General features: G+C 40.7%; 1 protein-coding gene across 1 annotated transcript in view; it reads right to left on the bottom strand.

Moving 5' to 3' along the window:
* Window positions 1-23,241, bottom strand: part of LOC139723392 (muscarinic acetylcholine receptor M2-like) — a 143,645-nt gene that overhangs the window by 70,677 nt on the left and 49,727 nt on the right. The window contains exon 2 of the mRNA XM_071634637.1: window positions 13,474-13,550. Within this exon, the coding sequence (XP_071490738.1) occupies window positions 13,474-13,517 (44 nt within the window). The 5' untranslated portion in view covers window positions 13,518-13,550. The remainder of the gene's footprint in view (window positions 1-13,473; window positions 13,551-23,241) is intronic.

Here is a 23,241-nt window from a genome sequence, read left to right as displayed (position 1 = left end):
CTACGGAAGCGAAGTAAGATGGGATGGGGTTAGCGTCTGACACTTCTTGAGAACAAGTCATGCAAACATACGCAGGAAGGCAGAGAGAGACAGAGTGATGGAAATGCCGAAAATTGAACATATGGGAATTGAATGCTAAATGGGCTGTACTTAGGTTTTATGTGCAGCATTTCGTCTCAGGTGATGGCAAACAATCCATGAAAAAGTGGAAAACGAATGGTTTGTGAAGGGAAACCATATCAGTGTGCATGACTCCCATAAATTCTGTATTGCGTCTAGCGCCGAAAAGCGGGTGAGATTACATCCGCGAAGGCGCGTAAAAACATCAATTTCATTTCCGGTAATGTCCCCACATGGAATAGAGGATATATTTCATCATGAAACGGTTTCGCGGGAGAATAGTTGACGATAGATGTTTTGTGGGCCTATTCATAAAAATCATTCGCGAACTTCACATCTTACGTAGATAATTATCACGTTGTTGTATTGTAATCTTTTCCATTATATAAGTATTCTCTTTAAGGTAGATCGATGAACGTAGCAGTAATTTTCATGGGTTTGGGGGTTTATTTTTTTGAGAGATGTTAAATTTTCAAAGTCTCTGAATTTGCAAACGTGACCCATCTTTCTCTCACCGTCATCATTAAGTGTGTTTTGAAGGTTGGTTCCTGCATGATAAGATTGTTAGGTAGAGGGCGTTACAGAAGTTTAGGAAGTTGCTGGAGACGCGGACTTGCCAATCTGTTGAAAAGATTGGGATTTGGAGCACTGTGGCTCAGTGGACAAGGACTGCAGACTTTACAAACGGAGGTCCCAAGTTCGAATCCCACTGAGTGCATACGCTCTCAAACGAGATGTTTTTGTTATAGTGATGTCCTTCTCGAGCAAGGTGTCAGAATGTGTATCTGAGGCAGCGTTGGGGTAATGGTAACAATGACTGCAAATGGGCCTTCTGGGAGAGCGGCACTTACACTGATGAGGTTATTATTGATACTAAGGACCATAACTGCCATTACTCCCACGGTAGAGCAGCCAGCCAAATCGTTCTCGAAACTCCTTTGGGGGAAAAGATTTTTCCCCCCTCTACACCAGGCCTTCGCCGTGGTACGCCCCAAAGCCGCCATTTCTTAGACCCTGTCTTTATATGATTTTGCACTTTTACCTTCACCGGGGGCAACAGTGTCACCCGCATTCACTCGTCGAGTAAAAGAGTTGTCCAAGGCTGAAAGCCAATGACAATTTAACATCTTTAAGGTGTTTTTCACACTGAAATCTCAGACCGAAACATAGTCACGATCCACAGAAATCCATTCAAGCTCCTGCTTTTGATGAAATAGAATGCCTTGCATGCATGCATTAAATTGTTCAGTACTGTCGCATGCAGGCAAACTGACCTAGAAACATTTCATAAACTGCACCACACATGCAGCACGCAAATCTAGACACAGAAAAATTTCATGAAACAGCTGAGCTAAAGATAGTGAGGCCTACGACGCATTCGATTGTCTGTGATCCCAGCTTTAACCCTATATTGGTTTTGAGAAGACCTTTCCATTCATCTTTGGGGACATGCGCTCCCGAAGTAACGGCCCTCGACAAAAATACTGTCCCTGCGTCGTAGAATAAGAGAAAGAAGTGCCTTCATTCAGCGACGACAGATGAGCATGGGTGTTTTCCAGCGCGGATATTTTGAAGAAGTTGTTCGGCGATGACAGTTATAGCCCTCATAAAATTCTCATAGCATCCATCATGCACTCGTGGAGGTAGCGTTAATAGCTGGTTCGATCTGACTCGTGTCTGCGTAACGTAACGCGCGAATCGATCAGAAGGCAAGTCCGTTGGGCTGTCCACAGTGTTGACCCCTTTCCTTCTCTTCACTGGAATCAAATCTACCCCCCCCCCTCCTCCCGTCAATATGCTCTCACTGTAGATATCAGTCATGAAATGCGTCCATATTGAAGGAAGGCTGTCGGTTCACTAATACGTCATCTAACAACCCTGTTTGAAATCCAGTTGCCCTTATAGATTCAGTTTGCCTGCGAGGTATATGCGATATGCGTTCTATCACATGTGTTACGGTAAAATGTAAAGGAGTAAGTTTGTGTCGATTTAGATTTTTTTAGATAATTGATTGCTGACAAATATAACAGTTTCGCCAACTTCTCGCATCGAAGAAATTGTATCTAGACAATGAACGCTGTTTTTTGTTCTTTTTTTTTTGGTGAAGATGATTTGATTTTTTACAAGCTTTTCGATGCTTGTTCTTCATCGAAATTACTTAGTTACACAAAAGCTACACCAGAACGAGATAAAAAGAAACAAACACTGTGATAAGGATATACTAGTAACTGTTATTGCAATATCAACAAGGTAACAGTAAAATTATGATATTAGTACATGTAGTAAGGAAATGATGCCAATAATCTGCGCGTACGTTCGGAAGTAGACCTAAAAGGACAGTGTCTTTAAACTGTTAGAATTTACTGAATAGTGTCCAGTCTATTTCTGGATGAGTTTGTAAAAAATGATTTATCTTGGACAGCCATCATCTTGAAAGTAGTTTGTTCTTTCTGGAAAGCAAAGTCAATTCAGTTTGCTTTATTTGCTTCTCAGGAACCTGTCCTTATTGAATATAAAAAAAAAGAAAGATTGAGCAATCCATGATCGAAAAGAACCTAGAGGATACTGCGACAGAGTTTTGTTGTCATACTACGACTGAAGGGCGCACTCTCATCATTTCTCATTCAAAAGAAAAATCAGAGAACTGATATCAAAACGATTTCATTCATTTCATCGTCGTAGACTCATGTGAAGCGTTTGCACAAACACTCGAGTCTTTCTCGTCGCAGGCCAAACGACGGCCGTGCCCGATCTTCGAAGTGCGATGACTCGTCCTCTTAGAGCCAGGTCCCCGCTGCCAATCCGCTTAATTGTTAGTCTCAGTGTATTTCAAGAAGGGCGACGGCAGTGCCCATCTATGGGAGGTTGGTTTCGTACGCTGGAGAGTGCTTCAGTGAGACCCCTGGGGATGAGGTTGACGCAGCGTGCCCTCAGGAGCCAAACAGTGGGGTGGATTGGAGTGCACTTTGATCGAGCGCTCATCGTCGGTCGTCGCGTCGTCACGATAAAAGCTCTTTACGCAGTTTTAGCCATGCGGCAGAATTGGCTGTTAATTCGTCGGAATGAGTCGCGTTGCCCCCGTACGAAAGAAAGAAGACGGTTGCGACTGTGGTGTATTCAGCATTCAAATCAAAATTTCAATATGGCGTCTTGTCTATCATTTTTTCTTCACATAACAGTCCAGCGGAGTTTGGCAGCAAGGTAAAAGCCGGTCCTGTCCATGAGTATGGTGTGAGTCTTATCACGCACGGTTCCACGTAATGTCAGTGCCTCTTTAATGCTTCCAAGAAAGATATTTCAAAGTCTATGTCCGTATCTATTAGCAAACCCAGGTAAGCGCAGTTACAGTGTATGCTTTCAAGCCGTTACGTAATAGTTGCTTAGAATTCAGATTCACTTTTTAGGGCTTTTTACACTTGTGTTTCTTAACCCCGGACTTTCTCTGACCCAGGACTATCGTTAGTCCCGTACCAATTTTTTCAGCTTTTTACACTTGCCAATTAGTCCCGTACTATCTCTTGTCCGGGGCTAAGGAGAAAACTGACGTTTTTACACTCGTATTTCTTAGCCCCGGACTTTCCAAACCACATGAATATTCATGATTACGCTGTGCAGTGTACACGTACACGCACGCACCGGCAGCATTTGATTACCTCGTTTCTGATTGGTCAGTGGGGGTCGGACTTCGTCTCCGTCGCTTAGCCCCGGATTATTTTTTCGTTCTGTTTACACTCACTTGCTTGGCACCGCAATTGCGGTGCTAACCCTGCTATTTTGCAGGGCCAGATAGTACGGTACTATCGGTGGGGCTAGCCCACTTTGGCAAAAACGAGTGTAAACAGAAAGTGGGCTAAGGATAGTCCCGTACCAACGGTGGGGCTAAGGCCCCCCCTTAGCCCCACCGTTGGTACGGGGCTAAGCAAAAATTTACAAGTGTAAAAAGCCCTTTCTTTCACATGAAGATTACAAAATACAACCAGTTGCATAACCGCATTCATAACAGTCTTTGTCGGGGTTTTGTTTTTACTTTATTTCTTGGGGATTTTGACTTTTAAGGAATGACTGATAGTACCCCTCGAAAAACTATTGCTCTAGTGCAGATCAGACGAAGTAGTAAACAAACCATCGCCGGCGTGCAAAATCAGACAGCCACGCATTGATTTTCACTGATTTTCTGTAACTTTGTCTAAAAGATACAATCTTTTTCCTTTTTTTTTCTTTTTTTTTTACAAATAGTAGTAATGGAAAGGGAAAGATTTCATTTCAATGCAAGAAACAGAGCATGCGGGATATACGTCTTTTGTAATGTTCTTGTTTCTTACCCCTGTGGTGTCTAAGTGCACCTGTTCAGTGGAGTTTAAGATTTCATATGGCCGGGATACAAGTTGTCTGTCTGTCAATCAGTCTCAAAGGCTTGGTGTTATAGATGGTAACCGCGGGCCACAAAATTCGACATTGACAAAAGATGACACCATTTTGACAAGAACCGTTTCATCTTTGCTGATCTGAAATCACAGAAAAGAAAATCGAAGCGACTCGTTGCAAACGCAGCAACATTTACGATATATCTAAAAAAATATAGTCAAATTAATTCTGCTAGCTCAAGACAAGCTCTGCAAGGCATTTCACCGCACCTTCTATACATCGCTCTTGAGTGATACATGAAACAATGCGTTCTTACTTCCTCCTTAAACTTGCTATCATGCTTACCTTTTCAAGCATTTTTAGAAACGTTTTATCTTTCTTTTTAATTTCTTTTTAACTATATACTTTAAAATTTCGTTAAATGCACGTTCTAACGTGACAACACAAGCACTTTCTGATGATTCTATTGGAGCTGGAAAATGAATAAATGAATGGAATCTTGCTGGTTTTTTCGTGTTATAGATGAAACGTGTGCTTTCAAAAAACAACAAAAAGAGGATGTACAACGTTTCGGCGAAAAAGACGTCACTGAGCAGAATGGACTATTTTTCATTCTTGTAATGGATTTCTACTATAGCGACGACTCTCATCTGAACCTTTAATCGAGGACAGCAGTCAGGGGGGAGCAGAGAGCGAAGGAGGTGACTTGTTGACGGCGCCCGAACCCACTAATGGCTTGCCGATCATCTCGCTCCTTAGTGCCTCGCTTCCCTCGCCCAGTTCTTGCGGATGACGGAGCAGCGGCCCCTTGGAGGCGATGAATGTGATTACGACGAGAAGCCCCATAAATACCGTCTTAGGGCAGTGAAAAGGGGAAGGTGGTGGTAGTGGTGGTGGAAATGGAGGGGGAGGAGGCAGGGGGGGTGGGAGTACTTGGAGTGTTATGTCTTAAGCATACGAAACTTTTTAAGTTGGCCTGGGACAAAGATACCCTGTTATCATCTCAGCATGCAAGCATTAAAGATAATAAAAAGTTTTGGTACCTCAAAAGCTTCCCTGAATTTCCTTGTCTTGGTTTGTGTTTCAGGTTAAAGTACGTTGTCTGTGAGAATTACTCGCCCCAAAGTGCTCTCATGTCTTAGTAATCATGCAATAATGGTTTCGTACCAGAGCCAACGCTGTACAGCGTCGATAAATATTGTACGAAACCACTGACTGCGACCAGCAGCGTGCAGCCCATTGTACGCATAGCTAACTGCGACCAGCAGCCCCATACGCATAGCGTAATGGGGCTTCGCATTGTAGCATTCAGGATCATGACAGAATTAGTATCGCGGGTATATGTCAACTTAAAATCCAAAAATTTCTTCGATTTGAAGACTTACCAATTAAGTTGAAGTATTGAAAACAGGCTTCGAACAACGTTTGGTTCTGCCAATAGTCCCTTTCTGTTCGAATTGATGACTGAATGTGACTCGGTCGAGAGGACCTTGGGAGAGCTACATTGTACATACACTGGATACCATGGCCAGCGCATGCGCACACAAACATCTTATCCGTTCATGGATTTGAAATTTGTGTGCATGTGATGTGTTGCGCATGCACTGGCTGTAGTATTCAGTGTACTGTATGTAGCTCTCCTAAGGTCCTGTCGACCGAGTCACATTCAGTCATCAATTCGAACAGAAAGGGACTATAGGCAGAACCAAACGTTGCCCGAAGCCTGTTTTCAATACTTCAACTTAATTGGTAAGTCTTCAAATTGAAGAATTTATGGGATTTTAAGTTGACATTTACCCTGCGATAGTAAATCTGTCATGATCCTGAATGCTACAATGCGAAGCCCGATTACGCTATGCGTATGGGACTGCTGGTCGCTATGCGTATGGGGCTGCTGGTCGCAGTTAATTGCATGATTACTAAGACATGAGAGCACTTTGGGGCGAGTAAGTCTCACATTGTTAGTTATATGAAAGGTACTTTAACCTGAAACACAAACTAAGACAAGGAAATTCAAGGACACTTTTGAGGTACCAAAACTTTTTATTATCTTTAATATGTGGGCAAGGTCAGCAAGGCAAAATCCGAACTAAAAAAAAAAAAATGTGATACGAGACTATACACAAAATAAAGGCAACAGGAAAGCTATTGGCTAGACATGCAGGGGCGGATCCAGGAATTCTGTAAAGGGGGGGGGGGCGTGACTGATATTTCTGGTGCCACTTCCGGGTTTCATTTCATATTTTTTCTTTTCATTTCTTTTGTTTTTGACGAAAAATAAAGGGGGGGGGGCGTGCGCCGGTTGCGCCCCCTCTGGATCCGCCACTGCTAGACTTGAAGAATGTTTGGTAATTTACTTGACAATTAACGAAAGAGACGTGTAGAATGAACGGACAGGGAGAGGGTTAATATTAAATGCGAATGTGTTGCTAAGAATCATGCTAACAAAGCAAGCAAACACAAGTCCTGATCAAGCCTTGCTACTGAAACGAAGGTTCATTCGACTTTCCAAGAACATCCATTTCGACAATAGCTGCCGTAAATGACTTCAAGGAAACTCGGACGATAAGTTTCTGTCCCTAATGAGTTCATGAGTTAAAGCTGAAATAGCACAACTGTTTTGCCGCGTGCGCTTAAACACACCTACGTGTTCTAATATCGCTACAAGGGTTTCGGTTTGCGCTCTGCGAATAGGTGTTGATTAGTGAATGAAACTCCGCCTGAAACCCGATAAGCGATGTGACCCGTTCGAGAGTTTCTACGTCTAAGAGCCTTTCTTCCTTGTTCTCCACTCGGCCTACTCTGCAAAGGATACTTCGCTGAATGAATTAATTACTGTGAAATTACAGCAGCCGAGTTCAGAGTAACTGTGTCCACAGCTCGTGGGAGGACGGAATCATGAAAGAAAGAAAGTCAGCAACTTCCGCATTTTTTGAATAGGAAAATGAGACGAAAAAGTTGACGAGTAAATTGATATGAAATTTGCTTGCATTTGGTGGATAATGTGTCATTGAAGAATGGAAGACTATAGTTAAATTAAAGCTGACGCGTTTTTCTACTTTGTTAATTCAAGTCAAATTACAAGTAGGCCTAGGAGAAGAATGAAATGACAAAGAGTGTTGAAATAGTATACGCCTTGATTAGTATGCGTCATTTCCTTTCTAAAAATCACATGGAGTTCCCCGTGAAGTAGGAAGTCTGATAGAAGGGAAAGAAAAAACAAAGCGGCTGAATGAAGGGCAATATAAGCATTCTTTTGGCCCGTACTAATAACTACGTTTGTGTCTCTTTATGTGCATTCCTCTGTTGAACAAAATGACATCTCTATATTTACGTAGACCCTTATGATAGTAAAACAGATTACTTTGTCTTTGATAATAATTAAGCTTCTATAGCGCATATAACCATAACAAAGCAATGTTCCCGATACACTTTACAATAACTCTTACCATTTTACAACACCGTCACAAAACACATATAGTAAATTACATTCAAAATAATAAGAAATCGATGCAATCATACAACTGTATGCATTAATATACGTAATTTAAAAAAAAAAAGAGAGAAAATGATTACTCTACAAATGAATAAGTCTTTAAAGAGGAGTTGAATAAACCAAAGTAGACGACTGACAGATATGCTGTGGTTGTGAGTTTCACAATCTCGGGGCAGCAACTGAAAAGGAGCTGTCACCATAAAATTTTGTATTAAGTTTAGGAAGAAGAAAAAGGGATTGATGCTGTGAGCTACGACTACGTGTGGGGACAGGTGAGTTAACTAATTCTTTGAGATAGACCGATATGATTTTTTTTTTAAAAACAAACATTCGTTTTGAAACAACACTTGACAGACCGTAGAAAGCTATATTTTTCCATCGAGACAATATTTTTTCCTCAACGCTGTGCGCTTCGGGAAAATATAATCTGGGGGGGGGGGGGGGGGATTAAGTCCCGTGGGGATGTCAAGTGTTATATTTCACCTCTAAAAGGGTGATATTTGTATGACATTCATTCGACATCTAGGGATGATGGGAACAAAGACTCCGTTTGGGAAACCTGAGAGACACACGATAATGTGATCTATTCATCAGGATATTGTGCAACAAAAGTCAGTGATTTCTGTATCAGCAGAAGATGTGAACATGGTGAGCGGGTTTGATTGTACGTTTGTCAATACATATCCACTTAAAGGAGAAGTAAGAAGGAAGTTGCTTGCTCTTGTAGTATTTTTAGATTGGGACCTACAACCCTGACATTTTCATTGTTTTTTTATTAAAGACTAATCAAATGTCGGACTTTTTTGCGAGTATACTGACACCAATACTAAATTTATATTCTTAAATCAGATTCAATACATTTTTGCACAAGATGGTCTGGCCGTTTATACTTCAGCAATGATAATATCCAATGCAAACAATAGCGTTTAATAGATTACTAACTATATTAGATTATAGTGTTGCAATGAAATTCAGTAGCAACACGAGGCCACATTATTCATCCTGTTTCCTTGCGAGCCAAATTCTGACGTAATTTCGGGCACAGATGACGAGTGAGCGATGCCTACTTACCCGTCTGCTTTGCCCGACAAGGTACTATAGTACGAAGCGACTGTCATGAGACTGGAATTCATTAATAGAAGGCGAGCAGTCTGGCGCAACCCAGGACACACAACGTGACTCGCAATCGCCAATCGGAATAAGAAATGACCGGCGATAAAGAAGAACACGACTCGGGCGTTTTTACGGCCACCATAGATGCGGATCCATGCACATTCATGCAACCAAATACGTCTTCAATTTAAAGGCTGGTTTCCAAGCCGGAATTATTCACTGTATTGCGTCTGACGGTCACCGGATCCCTCTCAATTTCCTTCCCCTTTATTCGGATTTTATTCCTCGTATTTGAGCAGGGTTCTTGGTTCTGGAGACGTATTTTGGAGATACAATTCACCCGTTTCCCTAGAAAACACTTTGCATTAATTCTATAGGCCCTTGGTTGACGCTCGGCCATGATTACATCATAATCAGGGCATGCGATATCACTTTCCTGTAGTGTCAAAACAACTGAAATTAAAAGAGCATTAACAAGTTTTGTTCTGTATATTTTGTTTAGTATCTTTTAAACAAATATCATCGCAGCATATTATTGTTATGATAGAGGGATCCTAGCCTAAAAATTACTGCAGTATCTTAGGTTTTATCGTCATGCACAGTCAAACACTTTGAAATAAAATTTTGTTTCAAATGAGCTTACTTCTAGACGTCAAGTACCCCCATTAAAGCAAAATAATCACTCAGTTCTCGCATCATTATGTACCATACAATCACAGAAGTGGGAGAAAAAATATTATACCCTTGTGTCCTGGAAGTGCGGCTAATATTGATTTCGTCAGTACCGTGACACAATTCACTAACAGACGATTTTTTTCCCTCTCTCTTGTGTATTCTCGTGTCATGGCATAACAAAACACAGTCATATTAAAAGCCCAATATCTGACTATTCTGCGATGATCCCATGTCGTCGCTACACCTGGTCTGTGCGCTCAACCATTTTCCTCGAATTTGAAGTACCCGGGTATCTTACATGACATCTAAGACCAAGGCAAATAATTGTGTTTGAAATGGAAAGGTCTTCGGACTATCCATCTCTCTTAAACAAGAGACATTTCATCAGCTTAAAGCCGCGGTGGATTCCACATCTCTGAGTTGTATTACATATCCGCATCGAGCCCACTGATGGCTTGCTCAGGAGGATCAAGATTGAAACGTGATACCTCGAAGTGAGCTGTTACATCGTTGAAGAGCAACCAGGAAACCAGGGCAAAATCTTCACACCGCTGGAGTCGTTACCTGGTTCAATCTTATTCTAGTCCCTTTCACGAGGCTCCTTCCAGAACTGCGATGGAGATATGCACTTTCGCTGCAAGTTGTTTAGTAAAATTCTTCTACGATCATGGGTTCTGTTCTTTGAATTCATCTCACTTTAGTTTAATTTCCATTGCAGTTTATTTAACTTATAAGAATTAATCTTCTAGTGCCATAATTATGATCTACCCCTGTAATCGACTGGTTATGCTAAACTGACCCATAGGTGATTGAAGTATGTAAAAGATCATATCCAACCAAATGTGTTTCTTTATTTCTTTAGTGGTTGAAATGTTTTACGATGTCGAAATGTAAAAGTTAATTCGTCTCACGAAAGCTTTAGGAAAGCTATGAATCATTATGTTAGTTCCATTCAAAAGTTTGTGATGCACGTAGTCCGAGTGCAGAAATCATCTAATATTAAGCACACACACACACACACACACACACACACACACACACAGACACAGACACACACCTACACACATACACACAAGAGTGACGTTCGTTGTTCCGAGGAGTTGTTAATCCGAAAGTGAAATAAGGTTCGTTATTCCGAAACACATAATTTATTTTCGTATACCTAGATGTTCTTATATCCAAAAATGAAATAAGGGTTCGTTGATCCAAATATTCGTGCCGTTATTCCGAAGGTTCGTTATTCCGAAGGTGCGTTATTCCGAAGGTTCGTGAATCCAGAAAAAATGAAATAAGATTCCCTTTCCGAAGCTTCTATCATCCGAAAATGACAAAGGTTCGACATTCCGAAAGTACGGTAATCCGGAAAATGAAAACAAGGTGCGTACTAACGAGTCTTCGGAATTATTAACCTTTTTTTTTTCATTTTCGGATAAGCGAATCTTCGGAATAACGAACCTTCGGAACAACGAATTGTAACCCGAACGCACACACACACACACACACACACACACACACACACAGCGAAAACTCCTCTCAAATCCCTGCTGAAGCAAGAGAACAGCCCAGTGTTGACTCTTAGAAGGGGAAGAGTATGATTGGTTGTCCACTTATAAGCTCACCTCAGCAAACAAAGGTCATCTTGACTTTTCACCACCGAAGTGACCAATCCCACGATCCAATAACGTATACCTGAGAGGACAAGTCAAGATGCTCTCATTCTCTTTTGTAAATAAATCTTACCCTACAAAAACAAATGTTTGCCTAGAATGACCCAGATTTATATTTTGGGACTAGACGTTCATCGGTATACTTCTCTTCTTCTTGAAAACCGTCCACTCTTCGTAATGACATCATCTTGATTTGTGCTTGTTGTTTTTTAATGAAAAAAAAAAGATATATGACGATGAAGTTTCACACACAAAATTTCAGAAGAAGTAAACCCTACGGCAAGTATTCCGCAATGTTTTTTTATTGTTTCGTTTTCTTGTCACTGCTTTCATGTTAATGACTTCATTCCAGAGGTTAATCTTTCTTTAACACAAACCTCTTTCTCTCTCGAACAAAAAACATCATTAGGCTGCAAGGAAAACAACCTATAAGGTCGAGTGGGCAGCTGAAAGGTACCGCTAAGTCGTTACATTTTCTCTTCGTCCACACGAAAATAGCAGGAGTGGAAAAATTCTTGCCCTTTTCGAATTATATACTCGGCGTAATTGTCCATTCCTGACGTACAGACGATCGGAGATGGTAAGATAATGTACCGTGCTTCATTTCAGGGATGATTACCCGCGGCATTTAAGACATATTCTAGCTAAAGATAATAGGTTTTTGTTCGTGTTGAAGTTTTCTTTTAGAACAAGCGCACCGCCCGTAGAAAGGTAACAGTTTTAGGGTTGACATGAGTGCTTATGGGCAAGTTTTTAATCTGTACCTCACGATCTGCACATGGGGTCTGCTTTACAATGTCAAACAAAAAACTGCTTCTGCAGTTACTGCTCACAACAAACAACAATTCTTTCATATGATATTTATATTTCGTCGCTAAGTATCTATCATCTTTATACACAAATCAAACTATGCATCATTTTGAGTTGCTCGAGTTGCTGTTTAGATTACTTAGGTGAACCGTATTCGATGAATATCAATTTGATTAGATACCTGATTAACTTATTCTTACGTGAATGTGAAGCTTGTCTTTTGTAAATTCTGCCATGCACATTAAAGATTAGTAAATGAGAAAAACAATGCGCGCAGACGTCAGCTTTTTCAAAGGGCACGCGCTCTGTGTCTAGAGACGTTAAATGAATGATGAGGAGCACAGAGACAGCACACAATACATGCCGCTGGTAATATGACTTGCGACTGGAATGAGAAAAATGTCACAACTTCTGACGCACAAATTGCATTTATTGATAAATCGAATCGCATCTAGGCAATCGGCAATGTGCACTTTTGAACTCAAGTCTAGCCAGATTAAGAAACATCTGACAATGTGGGGAGACGTTGACTGGAGGGTAGGCACACCACACTGGAGATGCTATGTGGCGCCAATTTTTCAAGGGAGACAACAGGCGACGGGTTGTTGCTAAGTTACGGGTTGTGGTCTGACATTCAGCAAAAATCCCCAATCGAATATCATTTTCGATTTTCATTCTTTTTAAAGCATCGCCTCGGTTCAGGTGGAAGACTATCTTTTTTAAAAATCATATATCAGAGTGGCCAAAGGGGTATTTCTGGCATTTCAAAACATGCAGTGAATCCCACAATATGCCAGCATTCTTTGTATTTTGATATTTTGTGAAAGGACATCTTTAAGTAAAATTCATTAAGGTAGTTACCATCACCGAAAATCTGCAGCACTGGTTTTAAGAATGCTTATTGTAACATCATGATTCATTTTCTTGCTACATTTCTAAAAATGGTGAGATCAGGCTGAAGTGTCAGTTTGGAAAAAAAAAGATGTCAACACACTTTCAATTTCATTCAATGACAAGTTTTTAAAAAATGAATATTAGAACGAAACTTTCACATTCAAAATGTAATGAATATTGTCTAGCACTTCATAACTACATTGAGTATATTCAATGCAGATGCAGTACATCAACACAGAAAATAATTTTGAAACTTTCAAACTTCCACCAATGTATGTAGAACCTGTATAGGTTTCACATGCAGCTATGAAACGTTGGAGGTGTCGTACTTACGGAGGAAGATTTGCACTATAGGGGGCGCTCTCCAACGTGTCCATGACTGCTATGGAACGGCTCACGACCCGTCATATCTGCAGGGAAGCGATAGTGAAAAAAAAAGGACACAAAAGAGGAAACATAGTTGGAGATCGAACTGATTGAAACTTACTTGAGCGGTTGTCATTCACGCTGCCATTATGCTCTGGAGATCGTGTTTGTTTAAAGAGTGAATCATTAGGCAAACACTTCGTGAAGTCTGCAATGTTTCCTCACATTCGTTCTCTAAGAGCATACAGCGTAAGATTACAAGTTAGTCAGCATGAACATTCGTTTGTGCAGCGCATTAGATGAGCGCATTCTCAACTCACGAGTCTAGAAATAATGCTCCTTGACAATTTAACATGCCTGCCAATATTGATCTTTTTTCCAAATCAAGTCAAACTGAATAAATATTGTCAAATTGCTGATTGATATAATAATGGAGGATCTTGCACAGGGCGAAAACTGCAAGGACGACAAAAACGAGCAAAATTGTATACCACCTTTAGTGATCTGCATTTCATGGTTAGTCACAACCTATACAAACTTAGCATCCATTATTTCAAGGGCAACCTGCCATCCAATATTTGAAAGCAACTGCAGCTGATATGCTTAACATCAGCTGAAAGTGAAACGTAATATAAGTATTTGCTGCTGAATGTGAAGCGACTTACACCACAGGAATTACTTCTGAGCTGTTTTTCCCTTTCGTACTTCACCACACCATTATTGTCCAGACTTTAAACCGACCCCTGCAAAGAGGCGCATCTCACAAACAGGCAGAAGAAAGACATCCCTTGGTATTTCATTGTCACGGTTCTTTCTAACTCTAGTTGTTTTTAGCTTTCCATGAAACTGTATTTCCATTTGAGGTTCAGCGTGAATACTCACAACGCCCCCCCCCCCTCCCCCCCCCCCCCCCCACACACACACACAAAGAACCTTGCAACCTTCCTAGTTATACCGCAAGAAGTTGCGGGCAATGAATTTAAATCAATGAAGGCAGGCGCATCGCTTTTTCATTAATTCTGTTAATTCTTTTGCGGAAGCTTAAAATTCAGCCGCGAACAACTTCCTTCTCTGTTTCTACGCAAACCTTTGTAAAACTTTCGCAATTCGAGGCACACTTTTATGTCTCAGACTTTGATGGGTAGAGCAGAGCAGGTTAAGGACCGTTCGGACACCACCGCACCTCCCATGGATTGCAGACGTAAAAAAACACGTCCAAGTACAGTATCTTTGATGAAATTATTCGGAGGTTTTCAATGCTTCTATTTCGATGAGACTTTTGTTGTTGGTGGGGGTTTTTTTTTTGCAAGCAAAATCCCGTCAAAGGATTCTGGGAGTGTTTCATAAAGCTGTTCATAAAGAACGACTGGAACACGTTCTGATGTGCTATACTTATCAGAATTTCAATAATTCAGCACAAGAACTGATCACCAGTTGTTCTTAAGTCGTTCGTAACTTTAAGAACAGCTTTATGAAAAAAACTCCAGGCCCTATATACGCTTGTTGCCATGCTTTGTTACCACAGCCTACAGTACATCTTTTCATACATAACTTCCGCTGTCTGTATTGTGCTTTTGTTTTTGTTTTTTTCGACATAAGCCTACACTTCATTCAACTGCAAACAATAAGCATGCGTTACCAGTTCCGTGACATATTGTGCTCCTGCGACAATTGCTCCGATGAAATATCTGCACGCTAAACACAACAAAAATCTTACCCACAAAATAACCCTAACCCTAATCCTAATCCTAATACTCACATCAAAGTAAACCTAAAACCCGAACACAACCCTGACACTAACAATAACCCTAAGTCCTTGGAGAAAGTAAAGCTGGAGCAATAGTCGCAGGAGCATTATGTCGTGTCACGTGCGTTCACATTCAAGTAAGTAATTTCCTATGAGAAATGGTAATTGATATATCAGGTGGTAAGAGACCCAATTTCAAGCTTAGGGAACTCAAAGACTCGCGGAAATCAGGTATAGAGGACCAGAAGTAAAATCAAATGAATGGATGTTGATGCAAGTTTCGTCATTTTCTTTAGATATCAAGTCAGTAGCTAATGAAATCCTGTCATCTCGTGGGTAATTTCCTGTTTAATTGTGATTGTTCGAAGCAGAAAACTGCTGCCCTGAGATTTAGTACATGATTTGGAAGAATAAATGCACACAATTAAATTGATGCCGAGTGGGGATCTCTAATGCTAAAAATACAAACACGGGGGGCTTCGTAGACACCAACAGCGACCTGCTTCTTACAGGCGACACGGCAACGTGTAACCGATACCCCCTCACGCGGTTTAGGCGCTAACTGTACCGCCATGCTCTGGACAAACTAAATTGTGGTGAAATTCACACTTTGATGGCAAGTTGTTGTTACATCGCATGGGACGCCCCAAACCTTGTTAGCTTGGCCCCCGAGAATCTCCTCCGCCCACCAGGGGGCGAGCGATGAGATATCCCGCGAATGGTCAAAAAATCGTTCCGCATCAATCAGATACTGTTTCCAGAAACAAAAAAAAAGCAACCATTATTTTTACTACGCAAAACGGTTACGGTGTCTAACAAGGAAAGTGTGTTGAAGCCAGCAAATTTCAGATTTGTGTAACAATATGTATATATGTATATGTTACACTTACACTGCTTTCTTTCCTTAGCTTGCTTGAAGCTGAAATGTCTAGAGTTTTTCGTTTTCAAAGTTCTGAATTGTGATTCACCCATGATGACCTTTATCAAGATCGGACTAGGTCACTCATGTTCCGTAGATCGATGAACAAATTTGGAATGGGCACCATTTTAAACTTGTCAGCAATGCGTTATACCCGGTTCTGTTCTAGTTTTCTTATTTCGTAAGGGAGAGCTTTTCTTCGTTAGATGTTGTGTTATGGTGAACTCGTTTCATTTGCAAAGGATGGTTAGTCTCTTACATGTTCACACTGCTGTTCCGCTGGGGTTCATTTCCCTAGTATAATATGTCCAAGAATATTTTTTTTTTACACCTGTTACAATGATAACATGTTGTCCTCAAGAGTATACGCACTGGGCAAAAAAAAAAAAATCTCCTGATCCAAGAGTCTCATAGACACAGACACAGACATACACACACACACACACACACACACACACACACATACACGCACACACACACACACACACGCACGCACACACTCATACAAGACAGACACACAGACACACACAAAGAAACAGATAAAAAACGCAGATACAGACATCCACACAGATAGACACTCACACACACACACACACACACACACACACACTGACACATAACTATATTGCGCATAGTCATGTACACATGTAGGCTATACTCATAATTGCCAAATTTGATGGGAACACCTGTGGATGGATAAAGCCAAGGCCAAGGGCTTGTAACAGAAGGTACGAGGTTCGAATCCTGTTGGGTGCATTCCTCTTTGGACAAGATGTTTTGCCCATAACGTCCCTCTTGACCCAGGAGTATAAGTCGGTGCTTATTGGTGCAAAGGTAATAGCAATGACAAAGCCTCCTGGAAAGTGTTAACACTAAACAGACTATCTTGAGTAAGTAAGACCATGATGTTATTGTCATAATGCTCAAACAAGTTCTATGTTTGTTTGTTTTTTTCCGCCATATCCATTTCTACAGGTTTGCCAAGATTTGCTTCTGCTATGGGACGTGTAACATATCGAAAAGAATTAGTGGTATTTTCATAAATCATGATAACAAGAATCAAATCTAAACCTTCATCCCTTGTGTGTGAATTTAGAATGCATAAAATGAGTTTGAAATGACAACAATTTAGGTAACTTCTTCCCTCTGAAATCATAACCTCAAAGAAAAGTTACAAGTATGCCGCAAATTCGCTCTCAAATTTTCGGCGTTATTCTGTTGATTAAAAAAAACTGTCGTAGAAACTCATACACATCAAAAGAATGCTGGCCCGCCGACATGCCGTTAGTGATTTATAATAACATTTTATGGCATTATCAGGACTGACGGGGAATTTGCACACTCTGCCAGCTTCATGATAATAGGTTATTCTACAACGAGTAGGCGTACACTTCTCGTCAAATTTAACGCCACACCAACTCAGAGTCTGACATCTTATTACAATTATCCTTTAAATTTCGTTTTCCCCGAGCTCTGCAACCTTCGGTGGGGTTGTCAATGTTCGGGTAGATTTTTTTTTTCAAGTAAAGTTATCGTTTTGCTGTAAGCTGAGTGCAGCAAGATGCGTACTGATGTCTGACGAGTTCAAGACTTTTGGTCTAATTCTCTCTGCAGGAACAGATCATATCTGCATAAGATCAAGGAGGTTCGATAGATGGAGTAACAACAGCGTTATTCCCTTTGATCCCATGTTCGAAGCCGCCACTCAAAAATATTTGAAGCATGTGCCAAACAGGATCTGCCGCGCAGATACGAAGACAATTGACCCGTGTCTCATTGCATAATCACCAGCCACTTTCAAAGGAAGATATGTCTTTGTGATGGTGATTACTTTTCGCTATCCCTCCTTATAAAAGGTAGGTGCATGGTACAGACACGAGGATGCGCGAATAGAAATTGAGCAAAAAATGCTGAAATAAAGATGAAAATTACTCGACTGGGCATACCCGGGCACTAATCTGATATATCTATCAATAAAGAATTATACTTGAAAATTATTCCATATTATTTTCATTTGTGGAAATTAAGCGGAAAAGTGATAAAATCAGCTTTTCAGGATGGTACAGTTTTAAGCATTTTCACATGATACAGCTCTGATTTACACTTTTGCGCAAATTTCTGGACGGGATTGACTTTTGTTTTACATGCTTTATCATTAAGAGAAATTTCATTTCATTTGATAAATAAATAAGCAAAATATGGCCAACATTATGATAACGTTCAAAATGAATCTTCAGATTGCTCAGCAAGACGGCGGCGTCGAACATCGATCATCAAAGGCACAAGTGCACCTGGGGAATTCTTGTACATCAATAGAAATCTGACAACTGTTTGAATAATTACAGCCAGTTGGAACTCCATGTATAAAACCTCCTTGGTAAGATCTAATTTGCCGTACGTTTGAAGCAACGTCTGTCTTGGCTTTGCGGTCAGTTGAATGCGAGTTGAACTGAGTCCAAGAAATTCTTCAGAGAAATATAGGGAGGGGAAATTTTCATCTTCATACCTTGCTGTTAGGAGAATCCGAGTGAAGAGAAGTTGGGGAAACTTGGGTTACATCGGACAACTTACACCGGGGTTCTCTCTTCCACCGCGCATGCGCCATCGCTGAAAGTGGAGAGGCGGAATCCTGATGACCGCGAAGTCCGCTGTCACCCTATCCCGATGCCATCAATGTTTTCATCCTCAAAATCCCCGAACTCATCCCTTCCAATAAGCCCTCAGCCGATATCGATCTATCCGCAGAAAATCTTCCTCGCTGTCAAATCACCATCTCCAATTTGAGTCTTCATTAAACGAGTGGTTGTGTTGACAGAGCAATGTCGGCGCGCCCCTTGTATAAGCAGTCAATTAAGCACACGGTCACGTACTCCTCCGGACCGATCGACACGGCCGAGTACTTGTTCCCCGTGCCGTGCCTGGGAGGAAGCCTTTGCGGAGCGTGCTCTACAAAGCTGGTCAGCCGAATGACGTCGAGGGCTGTGTTTAATAGAAGGGACTCGGCCTATAGAGAGCGCTATATACAATTAACAATACCTCAACTCCAAACAATACCCCCGTGACGTATGGTACTGAGCGGATCACTATGAGGGCATTGGAGAATGATGACATGCCTCAATTTGTACAAGACCAGAATCTCATCACCATAATTGAACGAGAGCAAATTTATAGGATCACATTGTTCAAGAGATGTGTAGCAATAAATCTCGCCTTTAATGCTCACATCTGTCTTCGACACGACACCATCGAAAGTGTCGGTGATGTCCGTTATTCCGAAGGTTCGTTAATCCGAAAATGAAAAAAAAAAATCCTTTTCGGCGTAACGAACCTTAGAAATAACGAACTATTCAATATTCGAATTAACGATCGAACCTTCGGAATAACGAGTCTTATTTAATTTTCGGATAAGCGAACCTTCAGAATATCGAACCATATTTCATTTTCGGAAGTTCGAAACTTCGGAATAACGAACATTCGAGTATTGAACCCTTTGCAATAACGAACTATAATCAAAAGTGTGGCACAGTGTATGATATATCTTTCATATTTTTGTATTATAGTGTTTGATGCTCGCAGGACAACGCTACTCTGTGGTACTCAATGACCTTACTGTTTTACAGAGGGGTCAAGTATATGACATAGTGAAGTGATAGTAAAGAAATTGGACGAAACAAAATTTTGATTGCAACACTACATCATATCAAAGAATGTACACACATGTGTAGTGCAGAGCAAAATAGCGACAACAAACATAAAGACACAATTCCACTTCTGTATTGAACAGACCATGAAATCATCATTCATTAAACTGTCGAGATACCCTGAATCTGCCGAGTTTGAGTATTGCTAGAACATTTACAAAATACGATGCTTAAGTACTGAAATAAGTTCTTTTGGCTCGTATACTCCTCAAAACCTGAACGTACTCCTCAAATTCACCTCTTATTTTTCGTAAATATATGTCATTTTGTGTTTCTCATTGTCTGTGGTAATCCACAGTATTTTCTATTTGCAAATTTCGTGTAGCAGTGATTGAGGTGTTGTGTTTTACGGCTTTCTTTGAATCAAGGTGAATTCAAAAAGTTAGAATATGACATATAGATAATATATACATTAACATTGATTCAAAAATATGTTTTTAGCATGTAAATGCCAATATTTAAGCTACTTAGGAATGTCATAGAAATAACTGGCAGTTTATATGGGTCCGAATCGTGTAGTTCTAAGAATAATGCGTTTTGGACTTTGAAATGTATCTACATGTTTCGTTTTACTCAGCACGATGATGATGATGATCTCAGCACGTTATACTATGGAAAAACAACATTATAAAACAATAATCAAAAACATGTTTTAATCGATGATACAGCGTTGTCTACCAGAAAAACTTGCTAGTGTACTTGCTTTCTTGAAAACACTTTCAGTATATTATGTGTATACCTAACTACGGTCTACCACAAAACAAATCCATTTTACAATGTGCACAAATTATATTTCTTTAGAATAACATTTTCAGCTTTTATTTTTTTTTTTTCAATAAGACTTTGGATTTCCATGAGCATGAGAGCCTAAAGTAAATTAATGTCCTGGTATTTGAGGACTAGAGGCAAAGTAAAAAGAAAAGATTTTTAAAAAGAGGTTAGAGGGGGCGAAAAGATATGAAACATTCCTCTCAAAGCATATAAAAGTAATTGGAATTCACCTCTACCTGAAAGGTGCTGCCTCTACGAATATTAATCAACAAAACAGTGCATCTCCAGGCCCGTGGGATGAGGTTGGAGAGGGTCCCCTAACGGAAGATCGTCATTTAACAAATTAAGACATTTTCCCCTCCAGCATGTTTGGTCTTAAGAGTCAGCCGTGGCGCAGGTGATAAACATCTATGTGAAGCTGAATGCCCCAATTTCGACGCGTTTAAACAATCGACAATTTTCCCAGAGTTAATGCAATGCCCATTTTCTTGACCCTGTCTGTCTTACGTACAATGGAGTATGACATGTATTCTCCAAGTCTATATACGCAAGAAAAAATCGAACTAGATCGCTGAACAAACAAATTAGACCCGAAAGAGAGCTTTGTCGTTGGAATTTATGCATTGAGGTTGTTATTATATCGCCGTGTTTGCATGGTTGATGTTGATTATCCAGGCTATATATTTCCAGCTGAGAAGCTGTTAGCTATTGTTTTTTTCTCTCACCATTCTGCCCCAGTTATCTCTCTCTCTCTCTCTCTCTACGCACAAACACACAGACACACACAGACACACCCTCACACACACACACACACACACCCTCTTACCCACAAACACGCACACACACACGCAAACACATTCAGACACACGTACTAGCTCATTTCGCCGCCTCTCTGCTTCTGAACTCTCTCTAAGTTATTACCTCTCCCTCTCTCCTCCGTATCCTTGTTTGCTTGTTTTTATCATCTATGAATAAACTCTTTGTTTGTTTTTTCATCTCTTCCTAATTTCTCCTTCAAATTCTTTCAAACGATGGGATTATTAAAGAGTATTCGAGGCGGTAAATTAAGGTCAGCGCGTTTGGCCATTCTAAAAAAAAAGAAAAAGAAAAAAAGGAGGGGGTAGTGACTTTGCGCGCCAACAATCGAAACACGGTATTCGTTACAATTATTGCGTACCGTGCTTCTCTTTATGCCTCTAATCGATGTTCCACTTTGTGTCCATGATGGCGAGGGAAAATGGAGAAGGGATGGTTAAAGGGGGTCAGTTGAAAATCGACATGAAGTGTTAGCAGCTGCGGCAAACGCGGGATGTGGATTTGGGCCAAGTAAACTAGGAAATTCTTATTTTGTGTGTGTGAGTGGTAGGAGCTGCATCGCAAATAATATTGATAGTTATTTTGATTCTACAAAGAGCACGGGTGGGGGAAGGTCCGCACGCAATGGCCTGTGGGTACTCTCACCACTTGTCTACGTCATTTCCTGCTCCAACTGCAATATGGCGTGGACAAGAGCAATATTGTTGAGTCAAAAGAATCCCAAGGTTTCTGAAGATTATGGCAAGGACTCTAGGGGAACAGTCGTGATAAAGCAGCTATGTTGATAACGATGAAGGAGTTTATAGTTCATTCGCCAATCGATATCCCTTAAAGGGCCAACGCACAAAAGTAGACATAATCTTGAGGCAAACGCTCAATGAGTTTGTGGAAGTAGGAACTTTTGTCTGAAGTTAACCACAAGATATGTCAATCACCACCCACACCTTAAAAGAAGAGAGGAAGTGGAAAGAATTCGATTTTTTCAACGCGTAGCAGGATGTCAAATTTGAATTTGACTATACGCTATAGTGACGTAAGCTGCCATCTGCCAGGGAACTTACAGCATAGCAACTCCGAGAGCTTGCGATTAAAGCTGTTATCTCCAAAATTCTATAGACTGCTCGCAGTGATTCAAAATGAACATTTATATTAAAAAAATCGCACAAGAAATACACCCACACGGCATGTTGTGAAAACAGGATAAGTGACTGCGCGAAAATGATGTAGCCATGACACGAGTCATACAGCCCATGAGTTCGACACTAGGCAAATAAGGCCCATGAGTATGACACTAGGTAAAAACAGCCCCCTAGTTTGACATTACAACACGGGGCGTAATGTGTCGGTCTCATGGTCCTTGTTTGCTTAGTGCCGAATTCATGGGCTGTTTAACTCGTGGGCTGTGTGACTCGGGGGCTGTATGACTCATGGGCTGTGTGACTCGTGGGCTGTGTGACTCGTGGGCTGTGTGACTCGTGGGCGTCGGTCTCGTGACGTGCAGCAGTTTTCTCTGATTTAGAACACCTGAGAAACTGCGTTACTACGTTTGACAGGGCTAATCCATTAAAGGTCAAGATCAACTTTATGAAGAGATGCTTGACAGGTAAGTTTACTGATTGCATAATTCATCAAGCCTTTTATCTGCATTACAGGGAGGAACGGCGCGTCAAATCCAAACAAGTTGAGACTGATTTTTTTTCACTCACCAAAAATCGGAATTATTGTTGTCTCGTGTTCATCATCATTCTGCCAGCATTTTCATGCACATTCAATGAATAAAA

The sequence above is a fragment of the Diadema antillarum genome, unplaced genomic scaffold (assembly GCF_040938485.1).
Source record: "Diadema antillarum isolate AM-2024a unplaced genomic scaffold, OU_Dant_1.0 scf00000188, whole genome shotgun sequence".
NCBI classification, from domain to species: Eukaryota; Metazoa; Echinodermata; class Echinoidea; order Diadematoida; family Diadematidae; genus Diadema; species Diadema antillarum.
Note: the sequence above shows the minus strand (reverse complement) of the source record. Positions and strands in the feature narration are given on the sequence as shown.